We start from the raw sequence: 16,674 nt of genomic DNA, 5'->3' as shown, positions 1-16,674 counted from the left end.
CTAAGGATACTGATTGTTAGAAGGCAGCTGTCTGACTTGCGAATGTGAACAAGGTTTGTGTAACATTAGCAACACATTATTTGCTGTTTGATAAAGTAGTCGAGCAAAATGCTAATCATATTAATTACCGTTATGTGTCCGACGTTGTAAAAAGCGATACCATTGTGTAGCGTTTACCTCAGTAAGTTGACCAAGTGGATGTCGTCTGAGCTCGTGCGAGTGAGTGGAGGCGGGGCTAATTATCATATTCATAGATCCGTGTATATTAAATGAGGCAAGGGTGTAGAGTTACATTCAAGCTATTTTAAGGCATTAAGATTTTTTTTTTTTTCACAGGAAAAAAACGTTTAAATATGTAATTTTGGTGATCAAAGATGAGTTTTAAGTGATAAAATTACCGAGTACAGGGGGACTTTAAATGTATTATATTCAACAAATGTTTCTATGGTGGAAAATACTTTTTCAGACAATGGAGCAGGACATGCTCAAAACAAAATGATTTGCTCCCCCTTTCACTCAAAACACGTTTAAAAGACTTTTAAAATACATTTTATTCAATTTATTGACATCACATCCATAACAATATGTACAAACAAGTTGCTGACCTCAAAAGCCATTTAAACATCGCTAGGTGTTGTGATTGAGCATATGGACAGCTAAATGAAAGTTTCTGTTGAGCAGAACAATCAAAACAGTCTTTGTACAAACACTGGCATGTGGGTAGGCTTTTTATTACTTATCTAGGAGTTCCTAGATGTGACAATAGCAACCGGTGGAAATAAAGGTTACGAAAGGACGACAATATTTCCTTCCTTGCACTGTTAACAATACTGAGGTGAGAAAAACAGGAGAAATTATGGCTAGTTACTGGGCAAATGACCAAAAACAACTGCCTCAACAAGGCCATTTCATTCGTAGCACATATTTTGCTTCACCAGATCGTCATTTAGGAGTTTCCCTCTTCACGCGCCAATGTCGGAGTGACTCGTGCTTGCGTTACTGAGCTTCCGCTCCTTCACCGCTGTCGTCCCTGTATTGTCGGCTATCGCGTTAGCTGGCGTGCTGGCCGGTGGTGAAGAGATGCGGCTGATCACTGCGTTTATTAGATTGTTGCGGAAGCTCTTACTGAGAAAGTTGTAGAGGATTGGGTTGGCGATGCAGTGAAAGAGCGACAAGCATTGCACGAGGCTAAATGAGAAGTACAGCACCCCGACCGTGTTGCAGGAGAACAGGTGCGGATCCAAGTCGTCCACTGTCAACAAGAACAACACTAAATGGTAGGGTAGCCAGCAGGCCACAAAGACCAGCGAGTACAGGTGCACCAACCACACGTCCCGGCGATTCTGGACGTCCGGAGCTGAGCGGACAGCTCGGGCAATCAAGATGTTGCAGGTGATGATGACGGATGCCGGCCCTAGGAATTGGAATATCAGGCAAAGGAAGGAAACTGAGACAAACCACTCCGTGTAGTACTGCTCGGGTACCATATAGCAACCCGGTTCATCCCACTCCAACAGGTCAACGTGGACATTCTCCAGCAAGGCCAGCACAAGCGACAAGAGCCAGATCCCGGCGCAGAGCAACCAGCGGCGTTTGTGCTGTGGAGGGAAGCAAGCGGGTGCGTTGGGACGCGTCAAGGACAAGTATCGCTCCAGAGTCATGAAGGCCAGGAAGAGGGAGCTGCTGTAGAAGTTGATGACATACACGAGGTGTGTGACCTTGCAAAGGAAGCGGCCCCACAGCCAAACCTTGTCCATGGTCACCTCCAGCATGAAGAAGGGCATGGTGAAGATCACCATCAAGTCGGACAAGCTCACGTTGATGACGCAGAACAGCACGCCATTCGCCGAATGCCGCCTTCGCCAGTTCACCCACACCACCACTGTGTTCTCGCCCAACCCTACCATGAACAGCACCAGGTAAAGGAGGAAAAGAGCGATCCGTCGGCCGTCCTCGTCTAGGTGGATGGTGCAGTCGTAGACAAACCACGGCGTACCGTTGTAGAAGTCGTACGACGAGTTGTGTAGATCGTACGTCATGTTCTGCAGAAACAACATGGAAAGAGTTTGTTTAAAGGTTGTTCACTTGTCCTCTTGTACAAGTAAAAATTGCTGCATTGGGAAACGGCAAGAGGGACGGATTTTAGGAAAAAATAAATGTCCGACACACAATCGTCTAATACTCTGGCCCATAATACATGCTGTCCTGCAGAGTTTAGCTCCAACTTTTATTGAACATACCTCTCTGTGATTCTCAAGCAATCCTAAAGACTTTGGCTAGATTTTTCAAGTAGGGTGAATTCAGGTTGATTGGGACACTTTTCCTAAGTTAAATCAATGGCAAAAAGTATCCCAATCACCCTGAATTCAACCTATATGTTTAAGCTCACCCCTAAATTGGACCTTGAGGGCTAAAGTTGCCTGTCCCTGCTTTTAGAGGATTGTGTGTCGGATATTTTTTCCTAAAATCTGCCCCTTTTGCCCTTTCCCAGCTCAGCAAGTTTTGACAGTGGACCTCAAGGCCCAGAGTTACCGATCCCTGTTCTAAAAGTCTTTTTGGCACCAAATATATCAAAGTTTTTGTTCCCCAATTAGAAAATTAAAGCCAACATATCCCGAGCAGCTAATCAAATACTTATAGTTTCCTAAAAGACAGAGGACTAGGAGACCTACCTTGCTGTGTAGTTACTGCAGATGAGGCTCTCAGGGTCGACCCCTCTGTAGAAGCTGTCCTGGAGAAATATCACTGGAGGCTTTGTTTGACTGGAACGTTGTGTGGAATCTAGCCATACATTGATTTGTGGGGCAAAATAAGCTCTTCCCTCTCTCTCTCACGCATCTGGTTGCTCCACCGTCACACTGGCAGGACATCCTCACAGGACAGGAGGGGGTTGAATCTGACAGGAAGGACTCCAAGAATCTCTTGATCGCAGATAGTATCATCCATATAACCGGAGAGAATGTTTGTTTTTCTGCAAGTATTGGTCTAAACAATGTGTGGAGCCAAGATGGAATTAAAGTGGTTGCAGGAGGGTGTGGCGCAACAACAAAATAAGGATTATGCACAAGCCTCAGGGTGTATATGTTACACGTTACCCAAGGCACAGCAAATCTGTACTAACGAGCAGGCACATGATACTCTTATTGGTAGCTAAACACATTATGAATGCTGCATCAATGATGTGTAATAAACAAACAACATGCAACTTTAGCAAGTTTTGAATGAGGCCTGCAAATGTATTTGGAGCGAGAATCACTGTTGTAAACAATTGCAGTACATCTTTTGCACTTTTTTTTATTAATAACCAAAATTGAGCACATCAAGTAGTATTTTTAAACAAAGTGGATACTGTATGTATATAGAAATATCATTTGCATGTATTCATTAGCATATTATTTCGATCTACATGCAAATTAGGCAAAACCAAGTTTATAATTAAGAAGCAATATTAGAATACACAATTTTGAAGCAAGTGGGTTTTGAAAAAAAAAGTTTTAAATGATTAATGCCTTTGATAAAGCAGAAAATGGTTGTTCACGTCTAAATGAGTTCAGTCTAATTTTATGAACAAAAATTTCCCTTTTATTTATGATTATGAATTATTTAGTTGCTTGCTGAAGGGTGTCTCTTCACAAATAAATAAATAAATAAATAAGAAACCATTATTTCCAAATTGCTGCACATCATAATAAACACCACAGTTCAACTGTGAACTTTTTACGTGTGTGTGGATTGACTACTTTGCTCTTATCTGAACGTTAGTTAAACCTGTTGGGGCCCTGGGGCTTCTGGAAGTTTTTTTTTTTCTCCAGTTTTTCCTGAGAATCTTTTCACAGTTCTGAGTCTAAAAGGAAAAAAAATGTTTAGCTAGTTTATGCTTGATATGCTGAAAAAACACAGCTCCCAGCAGAACAATAGCAGGAAATGCTTTCGTGGTCGAGGGGCAGTGAGTGGCAGGCAGAGCAAGAGAGGGGTAGGAAGCCAGCCGTACATCAAACCCCGGGCATCCCCCACTGACCACTTCAGCAACTGCTACTGAGGTTGAGGACACTACAAACTAATCGCTTAATCTAATCTGATTAAAAGACATCCATTTCTGCCTAACAGCTTTTGGCTTCAAAGAGCAAATGTTTGAAATGTTGTAGCTGGGATGACTGTTAGGGTTGACTTTAGCGTTTAGACATTTGTTTAAACAGTACCACATGACCTGAGTTTGAAAATGATCATTTATAGCAAGTCAATCAGCCACAGATAGCCTAATTCATGATAGAAGTCAATAATAGAAGTGGTCTAATTAAAACATGTACATATATCTTCCGTGGAAGTCTCAGGACCAAAAAACGTTCATCCAATCCTACCGATGTCCTACCTGCCTGTCAACATATTTATTTTCTATTTATTATTACCTCTCACTCGCGTAGACATCACGTCATCAGCGTGTTCCATAACAAGGATATACAGAGTTATAGACAGATAGTCGCAGAGTGCCGTAAACAAACAGCAGCGTTTTACAGTTCCTCCTGAACCAAAATGAGCTTATGCTGTGTTCACGCCACGTTGTAACCGTTGTAATTACGAGACGGCAATCCGTGATGTTCGACATGGAGCTGTTCACATCCTCAGACTCGGATTTATGCATTTCAACACTATCAACGGTGAAATGAATCTGCAGCAGTCAGGTGGTACGAGACGTTTATTACTATTGTTATGTGCTTTGAGACATGAGGTAATTTAACGCTGTTTCTCATGACGCTTTGCAGACTCTGCTCTGGCTATGTGCGTTCATGTGTTTTGGGAGGCGTGGTTTTGGAGAGCGCACTGAAGGGAGGACGGGATCTTATGCTTTTAAAGCTAGCTTGCTATTACTAGCCTCTCTGAAATTGCCTACCCTACCTTTAGTAGTATACTATTCTGAAAAGCCAAAATCTGCTAAATAAATCAGTTGTAATTGAAATGTAACTACCAAACTTTAAACTGGCTATTAAAAAGCACTATTATGTGCTTTTCACACTTAAATATTAACCCAGTTTTATTTGTATATTTACTTTACGATTGGCTTTTACAATAACCCTCTTAATCAAGGGTTAAAGAGTGTCTGTAACCCAGCACAGTATGAAAAGCCTTTAGGAGAACAATGTGACGCTCTGAACTCCGTGTTCCAGCTACTCCTACAACCATAAAAATTCGTCAGCAGTTTGTTAGACGATTGGCTTTCCCCCCCTGCACGCTTCCCATTGTTAAGAGTACATCTTTTTGTCAGTGAGACAGGAAAGAGTTTGTCAGCAAAATCACAGCTCCTGGAAAGGGCTAGGTGGATCCTGTCCTTGACCCCTCTTCATGTGCAGGTCCAGACATCACGGAGGCCCCAACGACCTCAATTCTTTCAAAGTTTATCAGAGTTACAATGAAAAAAGCAGTTTATCATAAGCATTCACAGGGAACTAAACCTGAAGTTGTGTAAAACATTACAGATATATACTTATCATAGACATTATTGCATGTTATTAAGACCATAAAGAGTTTTTGAACTGAAGGCTTATTCCTAAATTGTAGACAAAGTTTATAAGTTTATTAGGTTTCACCCAATATATAACAAAAATGTTTTATTGTAGTTAATAATGCACATTATTGTAATTACAGTCGTTACATGCATTATGTGAACACACTGTAACAACTTGTCTTACTGTAACAACATCTTAAGGTGTTAAAACAGCTCTAAAAATACCGTGTAAATTACAACTGTTATGGATCTAATTGTGCCTTACAAACCTAAAAGGAATAAATAACAGAAACCATGTTTTTGGAAATCTCTGAAAAATATATTTGGTCCAAACACTGATTTGCAAAATAAATAAAATGCAACAATAAGGCATTTCATACTAAATCAGCTCAGTGTTGCTAGAGTATTTCTACTACAAACTACAAAATTCCTCTTTTCGGCATTAAGGCTAACCGCATAAAATAGCTCAAATAAGAGAAAATAATAGTGTGTGCTCCATCCATCCATATAAACAGTCAGCATTCAATTCATAATATTACTTTAATCTAGACCTTTACTGTACACTTAGGGTCCCCGGCTGGTAATTTTTCTTTCTTTTCTTTTTCTTTTTTTTTTTTTTTTTACAAAGTATCTCGTTTCCCTCCTCACAACATTCTAGTGCTGCATATATCAAGTGAAGCTAGCATGCACTTAAAGCATCAGACAACATGAGTTTCTGCTATTCCTCCAGAATCGGTTCAGCAAATGGTTAAGGCGGTGGATTCTCTCTCTGCCAATCCAAAGTCCAAAGAAAGAGAGGGAGAGAGTGAGAGAGCACACCAAGAACAAGTTATGTCACTGCTACAGGTTTGGAGTCATATCTCCTTAAAAGATTAGGCAATGTTCCCATGTTTGTGGGTTGTGATTCACGTGAATCTAGTTCTATTAATCTGTGAAGATGCACTTAATGAATGTAGCTGTAGTGTGGATGAGAATGTCAACATGTCAACATGTCATGCTTAAATATCGTGTTATGAAACGCTATGAAAATATGAAGCACAGCCAAAAGGCGCTAAAAGATATCAACTAATATGACAACAGTAGATAGAAACTGCAAAGACATGTTGAGTGAATCTGACAAAACCTGTGAAGGACATGTCCGGTGTATATTTCATCCTAAAATTCAAAAGAAAGAAATAAGATGTTATATTTTGCTTAAAAATTAAGCCTATTAATCCTTAATTTTTTTTTTTTTGTATTCACAAATTATTTTCATTACAATTAAGCACATTTCCCCTCCAAATTCTCATTATATGCAAAAGAAATAATAGTATATGCACTGTATTATTGTAATGAGCATGTGTGTGTTGTAAAATCTGTAAAATCGATTAATCGCATCTAACACACATTATGTATGCATATATATATAAATACACATATATATAAATATATGTGTGTGTATATATATATATATATATATATATATATATATATATATATATATATATATATATATATATATATATATATATATATATATGCATGCATATACACACACAAATATTATTATGTTAATCACGAACTTTTGTGTTAATAACTTTTATGTTAATGCTGTCAAATCAATTAATCGTGATTAACATTAACGTTTGTTTATATGTGTGTGTGTGTGTGTATATATACACACACACACACATTAAATAAACAAACGTTAATGTTAATCACGATTAATTGATTTGACAGCATTAACATAAAAGTTATTAACACAAACGTTCGTGATTAACATAATAATATTTGTGTGTGTATATGCATATATATATATATATATATATATATATAAATAAATGACTATTGTTGCAATGAGAATCTCAAAAAAAAAAAATGTAAAAAAACATCTGGACACATTACAGTAATGACAATTTGGGGAGGGGGCAAATGTGTTTTACTGTCATAAAAATAATGTCAAAATGAAATATAACTAAATGGTCCTAAAAAAGGCCTAATTTCTGCAATGCAAAATATAATTTAATTCTTTTATTTTGATTTTGGGGTAAAATGTGACCTTAAAATGTTGATAAGGACACCCAGAAGTGGTTACGCAAAAATGTTGGAGATGAATTCACGGAATCGTTTGGCATACTGCTCTGGATGAACCGTAGATATTTCAGCACCAGCCTGAAAGGAAGGAAAAGGATGAGTCATGTTATTATAACCTCCTATATCTCAAATCATGTCAGGCATGTACGCATTAAAAGTGTTTTCCACTCACGCCATGTTTAACGGTCTTTGCTGCATGGGCAGCTTTTTTCTTAGTGTCGTACTGCGTCAACACGTCAATGAGGCCCATGAAATACACCTCCCTCTGCGGTGCTCCTGAAATTTAACACAAGCACACTCATGTCACGTCCTTTCCCATTTCCCTCTTCCATACATGCTGGACACAAGGGGGGTTTCCCCCCACATACTCAACTTCCCCTCCATCTTACCTGGGGCGCTTTTGACAGCATATACATCAACGTAAGGGTCAAATTCTCCAGGGCCCAGGGGTTTGAAGTTGTTCATGTAACCGGCGATGCCCTCCGGAGACGTGCCGTAAGAGCCAACCTGTGCGGCCGGAGCAAGGCCGTTCTCAGGATCAGTGTCATCTTCACAGCAGGGCTCCTCAGCTTCCTCTTCCTCCCGCTCGCCACGTGCCACGTCATGGATGCCCAGCAACAGGCTGTAATCCATTATCTTCAGCTTCACCAGGAACTATCATCATAGAAAGATTAAAGGCAATATTAATATCATAATCACCACTGCAGTTCATCCTGCAGTATGTAACTAGTGTGAAATATACATTTTTAAAAGTCCAAATGTTCATTGTGCATGTCTTTACCTCTACATCTCGATTTAGCTTCTCCATAATCTTCTCTTTCTGTTCCTCCGTCACATACACCTTCTGCATGTTATTTCTGAAATCCACATCTTTAAAAGTGGGCAGTTCTTTCACCTGCATTAGAAGAAGCAAGAATGTCAAGACCGAAGAGTTGTGTCTGATGTTGAAAAATCATCTGGACTGATGTCCTACCTTCTCTTTGTCACTGGCTTCACGATCCACCAGGGAACCCTGAAGAAAACACAAAGTTAGATACTTCAAGACAGTCTTGAGTGTGTCTTTCATTAAGTGTATTAGCATCAGATGCTCATGTTGTGTGATTTAGTTTGTTATACATCATAAGTGCATTCACGCCCCCTTGTGGCACAGAATCAAAATAGCAATAAACAAGGTAGTGGGTGTTAAGGTGTGTTCACACCAAGAGCAAAACCAAAGATACTCCTGCCATTCATACTTGATAATAGACATAGCTTTATTATTATCATTAGTTCAAAAGTTTGGGGTCAGTAAGATTTTTCTCATGAAATCAATACTTTTATTCAGTAAAACGGGAAAAAAGTGACAGTTAAGACATTTATAATGTTACTAAATATTTCTATTTCAAATAAATGTAAACAGCGATGATGTGCTTTGTGGGAGGAGCCTACCAGGTGTCAGAAAATGACAGTTCTGCAGTAGCAGTCTATGGGAGCCCCGCAATAAGAGTAAAAAAGGTAACTTCGAGGTTATATCTCACAATTCTGACTTTTTTCCTCGCAGTTTTGAGTTTGTATCTCACAATTCAGAGAATAAAAATCAGAATTGCGAGAAATAAACTCGATGTTCTGCCTTTTTTTCCTCAGAATTGCAAGTTTATAAAGTCCGAAAAGGGAGATATATAACAATCATGTCCACCTAAATCTCTTAAACCAAGTCAAAGGCGGTGTGATGCATGATTTAAGTTCTGTTTGCTTATAGCTTGAGAACTTAATGATGTGTGCAAACTAAGACATGAAAACACTATGAGATGTTCAGGCACACAGCAAAAACACTGTCAAAAACTGTCAAAAACATCCTGATGAAACAGCAACTCATCTCAGCTGTGAGGAACTGCTCCTACCTTCAGGTCGTATTTCCTGTGGACAACGAGTCTGTGGCTGAACATGTTCCTCATGACGATCAGGTACGTGTCCTCACTCTCCACCGTAACACGGTACATGCCCAAAAACTGAGGGAGAAGTGTACTGCCATGACACTTCACTATATGCTGCGAGACACAACACAAAACATAATGAATTATATTTCATGAGCTTTACCCATTAAATTTATGATTAAAATGTTCATGCAATGGCACATAGTTCATAAACAGTGAACTTTGGGTGGCATGTGGCATCCAGTACCAAAACAAGCCCACAGGCATAATAAATTTCTCTGTCTGCATCATCGCACAACTAAACTAACTTGATATCAGTGGAGTGCTGAACTAAAGGGAAAAGCATGTCAATAGCAGTTAAAAGCAAATATCAGCTTGTAATTTAATATTTAATAACAATTTTGTTGAGGCGGGTTCCTGGATAAGTGTGTACCCTCAGGACTTGTGAGTATAAAGGCAGCGCAAATGCAGAAGCACAGTCTCGATTAAAATCTGCTCATTCAGCTACAATGGAAACTGTTAAAACAGCTCACACATACTTTTCTCATGGCCGTCACGGCACTGTAAACAAGCCAGAGGCAAACAAACGCTGAACTAACCCAACATTTACATGAGCACGATCACACTGAGGCTGACTGATGTCTTAAAGAGCTCTTAAAACATTTTACATCTAAAAAAAAAAAGAATAATACTTGGAACAAATGTTTAAAATACACTACCGTTCAAAAGTTTAGAATCAGTACAATTTAAAAAATGTTTTAAAATAGGTCTCTTATGCTCACCAAGGCTTCATTTATTTGATCATAATTGTAAAATTGGGAAATATTATTACAGTTTAAAAGATCTTTTCTATTTCTTGAATATGTGATCTGTGATCAAAGCTGAATTTTCAGCATCATTACTCCAGTCCTCAGTGTCACATGATCCTTCAGAAATCATTCTAATATGCTGATTTGCTGCTCAAGAAACATTTATTATTATTATCAGTGTTAAAACATACATTATGAATGTCTTTACTGTCACTTTTAATTAATTTAATGAGTAAAAGTATTGATCTCTTTCTAAAAAAACAAAAATAAATAAATACTGACCCTAAAAACTTTTGAACGGTAGTGTACCTGTTATTTTTGTCTAAGGAAGGTCAGCACTCATGGTTGCTACCATGTTGAGATCACATGACCATTACTCTCAGCAGTCCCCCTTATTTTTGCACAATTTTAGTTGTGCACTAAATGAACTATTCATGACAAACACACCTGAGAATATAATTATACAATGCTAACCCAGAACTTTATCAAGACTTTATCAAGAATGTGTCATTATATAATCTAAGGCCACCGCTATATCGACCATAAACATAAACATGACCTAGTACACCTTTAAATAAGCACCCAGAACAACAAAGCTCATTGTCAATCATAAAAAGAGGAATTTACCTATTTCAAGGAAGTGTGATGGAACATGAAAATGATTTCAGTGACAGAACAAGTTTGGATGAGTGTAAAGAGGAAATGAACGACAGGGCGTGTGGATCCCAACTGGGTAAAAACAAAATATAAAAATAGCTGGAGACTGACTTCTTTTGATGGATTATTTCTCCAACACAAGCAAACCTGTGTAACACGTGAACTATAATGATATACAAATAAGTGGAAGAAAGTGGACAGCAAAAACACAAAGTGACTGTATTTTTCGCAACCAGCTTTTAATTATTGAAGTTAAAGCTTAATAAGTAAGACAGTGTCTCCTAACAATTTTTGGTGAAAAAGTTATGCATTTCATTTGAACAGATGATTGGACTGAAGCAGTTTTACCTGACCTGATCTGACACCACTTCCTACATAAATACCTATGTATTTAAGACACTCAGCTATCACACTTTCATGAAAGATACAGCAGTTGAGCAGATATTAATCGTCTGTATATATTGGAGTAATGATTCAGTCAAAAGCACTTTTGATTTAAAGGAACACTCCACTTTTTGTTGAAAATAGGCTCATTTTCCAACTCCCCTAGAGTTAAACAGTTGAGTTTTACCGTTTTCAAATCCATTCAGCCGATCTCCTGGACTGGCGGTACCACTTTTAGCATAGCTTAGCATAGTTCATTGAATCTGATTAGACCGTTAGCATCTCGCTCCAAAATGACCAAAGAGTTTTGATATTTTTCCTATTTAAAACTTGACTTTTCTGTAGTTACATCGTGTACTACCGACGGAAAATGAAAAGTTGCGATTTTCTAGGCCGATTTGGCTAGGAACTATACTCTCATTCTGGCGTAATAATCAAGGAACTTTGCTGCTAATATCATTGCGCCTGCTGCACCCATGGTACGACAGCAAAGTTCCTTGATTATTACGCCAGAATGAGAGTATAGTTCCTAGCCATATCGGCCTAGAAAATCGCAACTTTTCATTTTCTGTCGGTCTAGTTACATGATGTAACTACAGAAGAGTCGAGTTTTAAATAGGAGGAATATCGTCATTTTTGAGCAAGATGCTAACGGTCTAATCAGATTCAATGATCTATGCTAAGCTATGCTAAAAGTGCTACCGCCAGACCCGGAGATTGACTGAATGGATTCGAAAACGGTAAAACTCAACTGTTTAACTCTAGGGGAGTTGGAAAATTAGCTTATTTTCAAAAAAAGTGGAGTGTTCCTTTAAGCATGAACTAGTACATTGTGAGATACCTGGTGATACTCGGACAGAATGTTATGCATGTCGGCTACTTCTTCACTGGAGATGTGCTTCACTATCAGCGTACGGTCATATGACGTGAAGAGAAGACCTTCTCCCTGTCCATCTCCTCTCATGGGCGCACTGCGGGCCAGGGACACCTGATGGAAAACATCCATGCACACATGAAAACTTCAGATCAAACTTATCAGTAATATTATATCATATGCAAGAACAAAAGAAACTGCTTGTATATATTTGAGAAGTCTGAATGTCCAAATACAAGCTGATTTATTAATGGCTGCATTGCATCCAGTGCATGAAAAAATGTTTAAAAAGTTCCCCCTATTATGCTTTTTTGGATATTATCTTTCATGTAGTGTGTAATATAGCGGTTTGTAAATGTTAGGGGCCATTCACACAGAACGCGTCTTTGCATCTAAAAACGCGCTCAGGAATGGTTTTTAAAAAAGCGCAGCGTAGAACGCGAGGGTCTCGAGACGCGCTTTTGAGACGCGATGCAATAGAGTACCTCAGGGATGACGTGTTTTTGTAGGCCAACCCAGAAGTTAGCAGGGCACGGGTTCCCTCGATCGAAAGCCTATGCATTTTTCCCATAGACTTTTGGAAAAATCGCAAAAAATAAGCTCTGTGTTTAACAAAGGGTTATGACACTTACACGTTTTGTCTATCAATATAATCTTTACAAGTTTACACAACATTTATACATTTTGAAGCCTAAATAAAGTCGTCAGATATAAAAAGCTAACAGTAGGCTATAAACGGACTACAGCACACCATGGTCACGGATCAACGTCACCACCACCAAGCTTCCTCAAACATTATTTAAAAAACAACTTTATTTAAAAACATGCTCGCTGATTATGATCTGCGCTGTGTATGAATACTTATCCACTTTTTCATGAGAAATGCTGTCCAAATGTCCTGTTTGTCATGATGACGTCTAAAGTCCCCGCCAAAGGAAGTAGTCCCTTTTAGCAATTTGTTAGCAACCGCCGTTTTTAAGACACAATAAAGGTTTATAAAAAAAATAAATAAATAAAAAAAAATCACAAGCGGGTTATAACTGGTGTGTTTTATGTCATAGATCAAAACGAGAAAATATTTAGAGGCTTTGTTAACCACAGACCCTATTTCAGGCGATTTAGCAAAAACCCATTAAAAAAACCCATAGACTTTATGGCGATGGAACCAAAGTCCTAAAATGCTAACTCGCTTCCGGGTTTTGCCTACAAAAACACGTCATCCCTGAGGTACTCTATAACGACAATAACGGAAATAATAGAAATAGGCAAACAGCAGAATTGACAGATACAAGTTTTGACATGGAAAAAAAGAAAATAAGATAATAATGAGCGCCTCCTCCGCCATGTTGCCGTCAAATAAAACAGTTGTCATGCCAACTTGCTACTGTAAACAGAAGCTCGCAACACTTGGCCCGCCTCCGAGTTCTTCTGATTGGTCCACTGTTTTGGAACTGACATTGATGAGCGGAGCTGCGTGTAAAAGTTTAAATTCTTTTTAACTTGACACGGCGTCTTAAAAACGCAGCGCTCATGTGTGAGGCGCTGCAAAAGACGCGAGTCATGCACTTCCGTCAAGCGCGTGTTTACATAGAAAAACAATGGGAAAGTAGCGCATTGGAATAGAAAAATGCGTTCTGTGTGAACGGCCCCTTAAAAGTCTGCAAAGTTTCAAAGATCAAAGTTCACGATAAATGGAGTTATCGTCTCCTAAATAAAGAACAGATTCTGAACTGCCTGAAACGAGTCGTCAGTAATTCCAGCCTTAATTTCTATGTGAACCTATGTAGGTTTGTAACAAATTTGCATAATGCCAGCCTATGGTCTTCATTGACTGCTCACGAACGTCTACTTTGACCCGCCCTGAAACACTGTGGTTATAGCTGAGACTGGAAGAGTTTGGTTCGTGTTGTTGACATGTCAAGAAGATGCTTCTTTCAGTGCGGTAAAATCGGCACGAATGTTACTGTTTCTATCACTGTGTAAAAAGTGCTGAGGAAGCATCCGGAGCTGAAATTCAGACAATGGCAGTTTTGTTTCTGACACGCACTGTAAGCAGTAGACCAATCACAACAGACACTGGGTCATCTGACCAATCAGAGCAGAGTAGGCTCTCGGAAAGGAGGAGTTTAGAGAGACTGAATCCTTTATCAAACACTGTGAGAAAAGAGGTGATGCTGCAATGTATATTATGAGAAAATTAAGGTGTTTTTTAATCTTGGATGCATGTAAACCCATTGTAGGAGACCTCCATAACTAAAAATAGCATAATTGGGGCACTTTAAATGAAGGAAAAAAGGTCACCTGGTAGTCAAGATCTTCAATTCCAAATCGCTCCCTGAGGTTCCTGAAAACTTGCGGACAGTACTCCTTAAATTTAAAATGGCCTGGAAGATTCTCCCTGTAAGGCACAGAAGGGTCATTTTACATTTGCATGAAAAACTCCTTCAGAATACTGCATTTCCCATCACCTGAAGGCAAAATGCTGCATTGATGTGGCTGTTTTGCAGAAAAAGCTGCCACTCTTTGACTGTCTTTACATCTAAATGAAGGTAAACATAATGATTATATATAAATAATGATGTGCTTTTGATAAATACTTGTTGAAGAGATGGTTGTTCACTTTAATTTTGGTGTTGGCTTTGAAGTCGTCAGGGAGCAGCATGACGGGCACTGGAACTTGATTTAAATCATTTATCTGGAAAAACAGAGTGAGTAAAAAAAATACTTTTTGTATCTGAAATGAACTTTGCACAAGCAGATTTTCCATATCCCAACACTGAATGACTCAATGCTTGAAAATGCGCTCTTCTGACACGTCATTACATGAAGATTTCCCAGTCATATAACAAACTTGCCCCTAAAGGCAATTACTTCCCCCAAGGATTCCCAAAAAATCTTAAAGGAATGTGTACAGTATTCCTATTGGAATTTCAATCATAATTTGTAGAGCATTTAAATTATTTGGATTGACTGCATAATTAGTTGTGTATTTTGACTAAATTGTGTTTGCAAGGAACACAAATAAATAAAAAAATATTATATGGAAAATTCAAATTTAAGATTTGAAATATATATATATATATATATATATATATATATGCAAAATTTACTTTATCAGAAAAAGTTAGTGATGGGAAATCGGAGTCATTTACCAAACGGTTCTTTCGAACAGTGTCAATGAAACGTTCAAAGCAATTATTCAATGATTCGTTTACCTCATGACGTTATTATTACATCATCCCTGTCATATTACACGCTCTAAAAAGTTACAATAAAGTCATATATAGGCACATATGTGTAATACGTTTTAGTAATACGGGTGATTATTGCAATTTCATGTGTGCCATTTAAATTTTGGTGCAGCCGCGATTCAGATTACAAAAACTAAACCGTTTAGAATCTATTTATGATTTACATTTCAATTAAGCAATACTAAAATTAACATAAAGTGAGTCAGACATGTCCTAAACAGCCAACTAGAATAGGTAGAACAGAACTGGTCGGACCGATTCAGTCTGATTCGTTTACGAATCGGTGAACTGATCCTTTCAAAGATTCGACTCAAAAGAACGATTTGTTCACAAATCAGACATCGCTAGCAACAGTTGCAATCCGCCGCGTGCAATGAAACAATGTATCCGGTTTGCGCGTGACCTCACGTGTCAATCAATACCCAAAACAATAACAGTACACAGTAATAATGTTTTTTTATTAATATTCCTATAGACAATGCTTTTAAAGATCTCGGATCCAATATACGTGCGTGCAGCTAACTGTTAGCTTATAAAATGGCAGTTGTGTGATGTAGGAAGTTAAGTAAATCATAAACCACCTTACCGAATGATTAACTCCCCACATGAACACGCTAAGCATCGGGTCGCTCGCTCGGAACACTTTCACCTTCTGCTGCACGAAATGTTTCTTTTTGGTCTTGGTTTTGGGGGCAAGCATGACCATCGGGCTGGAGGCGCTGCCGGTGTTACCGAGAGACGCCATCATCACGGTCACTCCCCTGTAACGCAGCGGTCTGTTTTCCTCTCGGATCCGCCTCCCTCTGTTCCTGCTCCGGATCCTCTAACTGACAATCAGCGGTCGAATAACACAAGCGCTAAGCCGCGGGGCCGGTTTTCCGCTGTGTTTGCAGGCCCAGATGGACCGATTCTTCATGGAAGTGAACAACACTAGGTTGCTGAAGTGTGGCAGTGATCCTGATGCTCCTCCCACAAGTTCAGAGGAACAGATCTCTTGATATATTGTGACAGCAAGAATGTGTGTCAGGCAGGATCTCACCTGAGTGTACGTCATGTGGTTTTACAGGTGAGATGAGACAGTTAAAAATATATCAGTATTAACCTAACCATAATTATTAAACTTCGCCTTCTAACTCTAGTGACATGAATGACATGTTGTAACAAATCGTTCATTTTGGAGTGGATCTTTTCAAAGATTCGGTTGAACCGGTTC

At 38.8% G+C, this 16,674-nt stretch overlaps 2 protein-coding genes across 2 annotated transcripts; both read right to left on the bottom strand.

The window, feature by feature from the left end:
- Window positions 1-533: 533 nt before the first annotated feature.
- On the bottom strand, window positions 534-3,249 carry gpr182 (G protein-coupled receptor 182). Its single transcript, XM_051880056.1, has 2 exons — window positions 2,673-3,249; window positions 534-2,042 (listed from the first exon to the last, which is right to left on the bottom strand). The coding sequence occupies exon 2, from the start codon at window positions 2,037-2,039 to the stop codon at window positions 963-965; it is 1,077 nt and encodes a 358-aa protein (XP_051736016.1). The 5' UTR covers window positions 2,040-2,042; window positions 2,673-3,249; the 3' UTR covers window positions 534-962.
- Window positions 3,250-5,547: 2,298 nt separating this feature from the next.
- On the bottom strand, window positions 5,548-16,426 carry pip4k2ca (phosphatidylinositol-5-phosphate 4-kinase, type II, gamma a). Its single transcript, XM_051880055.1, has 11 exons — window positions 16,048-16,426; window positions 14,808-14,905; window positions 14,512-14,608; window positions 12,178-12,324; window positions 9,454-9,600; window positions 8,547-8,585; window positions 8,355-8,468; window positions 7,963-8,227; window positions 7,746-7,849; window positions 7,539-7,651; window positions 5,548-6,655 (listed from the first exon to the last, which is right to left on the bottom strand). Exons 1-10 carry the CDS (start codon window positions 16,207-16,209, stop codon window positions 7,571-7,573), a joined length of 1,254 nt encoding a protein of 417 aa, XP_051736015.1. The 5' UTR covers window positions 16,210-16,426; the 3' UTR covers window positions 5,548-6,655; window positions 7,539-7,570.
- Between the last annotated feature and the right edge of the window lie 248 nt (window positions 16,427-16,674).

This window comes from Ctenopharyngodon idella, chromosome 22 (assembly GCF_019924925.1).
Source record: "Ctenopharyngodon idella isolate HZGC_01 chromosome 22, HZGC01, whole genome shotgun sequence".
Lineage (NCBI taxonomy): Eukaryota > Metazoa > Chordata > Actinopteri > Cypriniformes > Xenocyprididae > Ctenopharyngodon > Ctenopharyngodon idella.
The sequence above is the reverse complement of the archived record's forward strand: the minus strand, read 5'-3'. Positions and strand labels throughout refer to the sequence as shown.

Bases quoted from the DNA above. Each gene is read 5' to 3' on its own strand.
- gpr182 (XM_051880056.1), bottom strand. From the start codon at position 2,039: ATGACGTACGATCTACACAACTCGTCGTACGACTTCTACAACGGTACG.
- pip4k2ca (XM_051880055.1), bottom strand. From the start codon at position 16,209: ATGATGGCGTCTCTCGGTAACACCGGCAGCGCCTCCAGCCCGATGGTC. The intron at 8,469-8,546 runs GTAGGACATCAG...CTTCTAATGCAG, and splicing joins AAGCCAGTGACAAAGAGAAG to GTGAAAGAACTGCCCACTTT. The intron at 7,850-7,962 runs GTAAGATGGAGG...GTTAAATTTCAG, and splicing joins TGCTGTCAAAAGCGCCCCAG to GAGCACCGCAGAGGGAGGTG.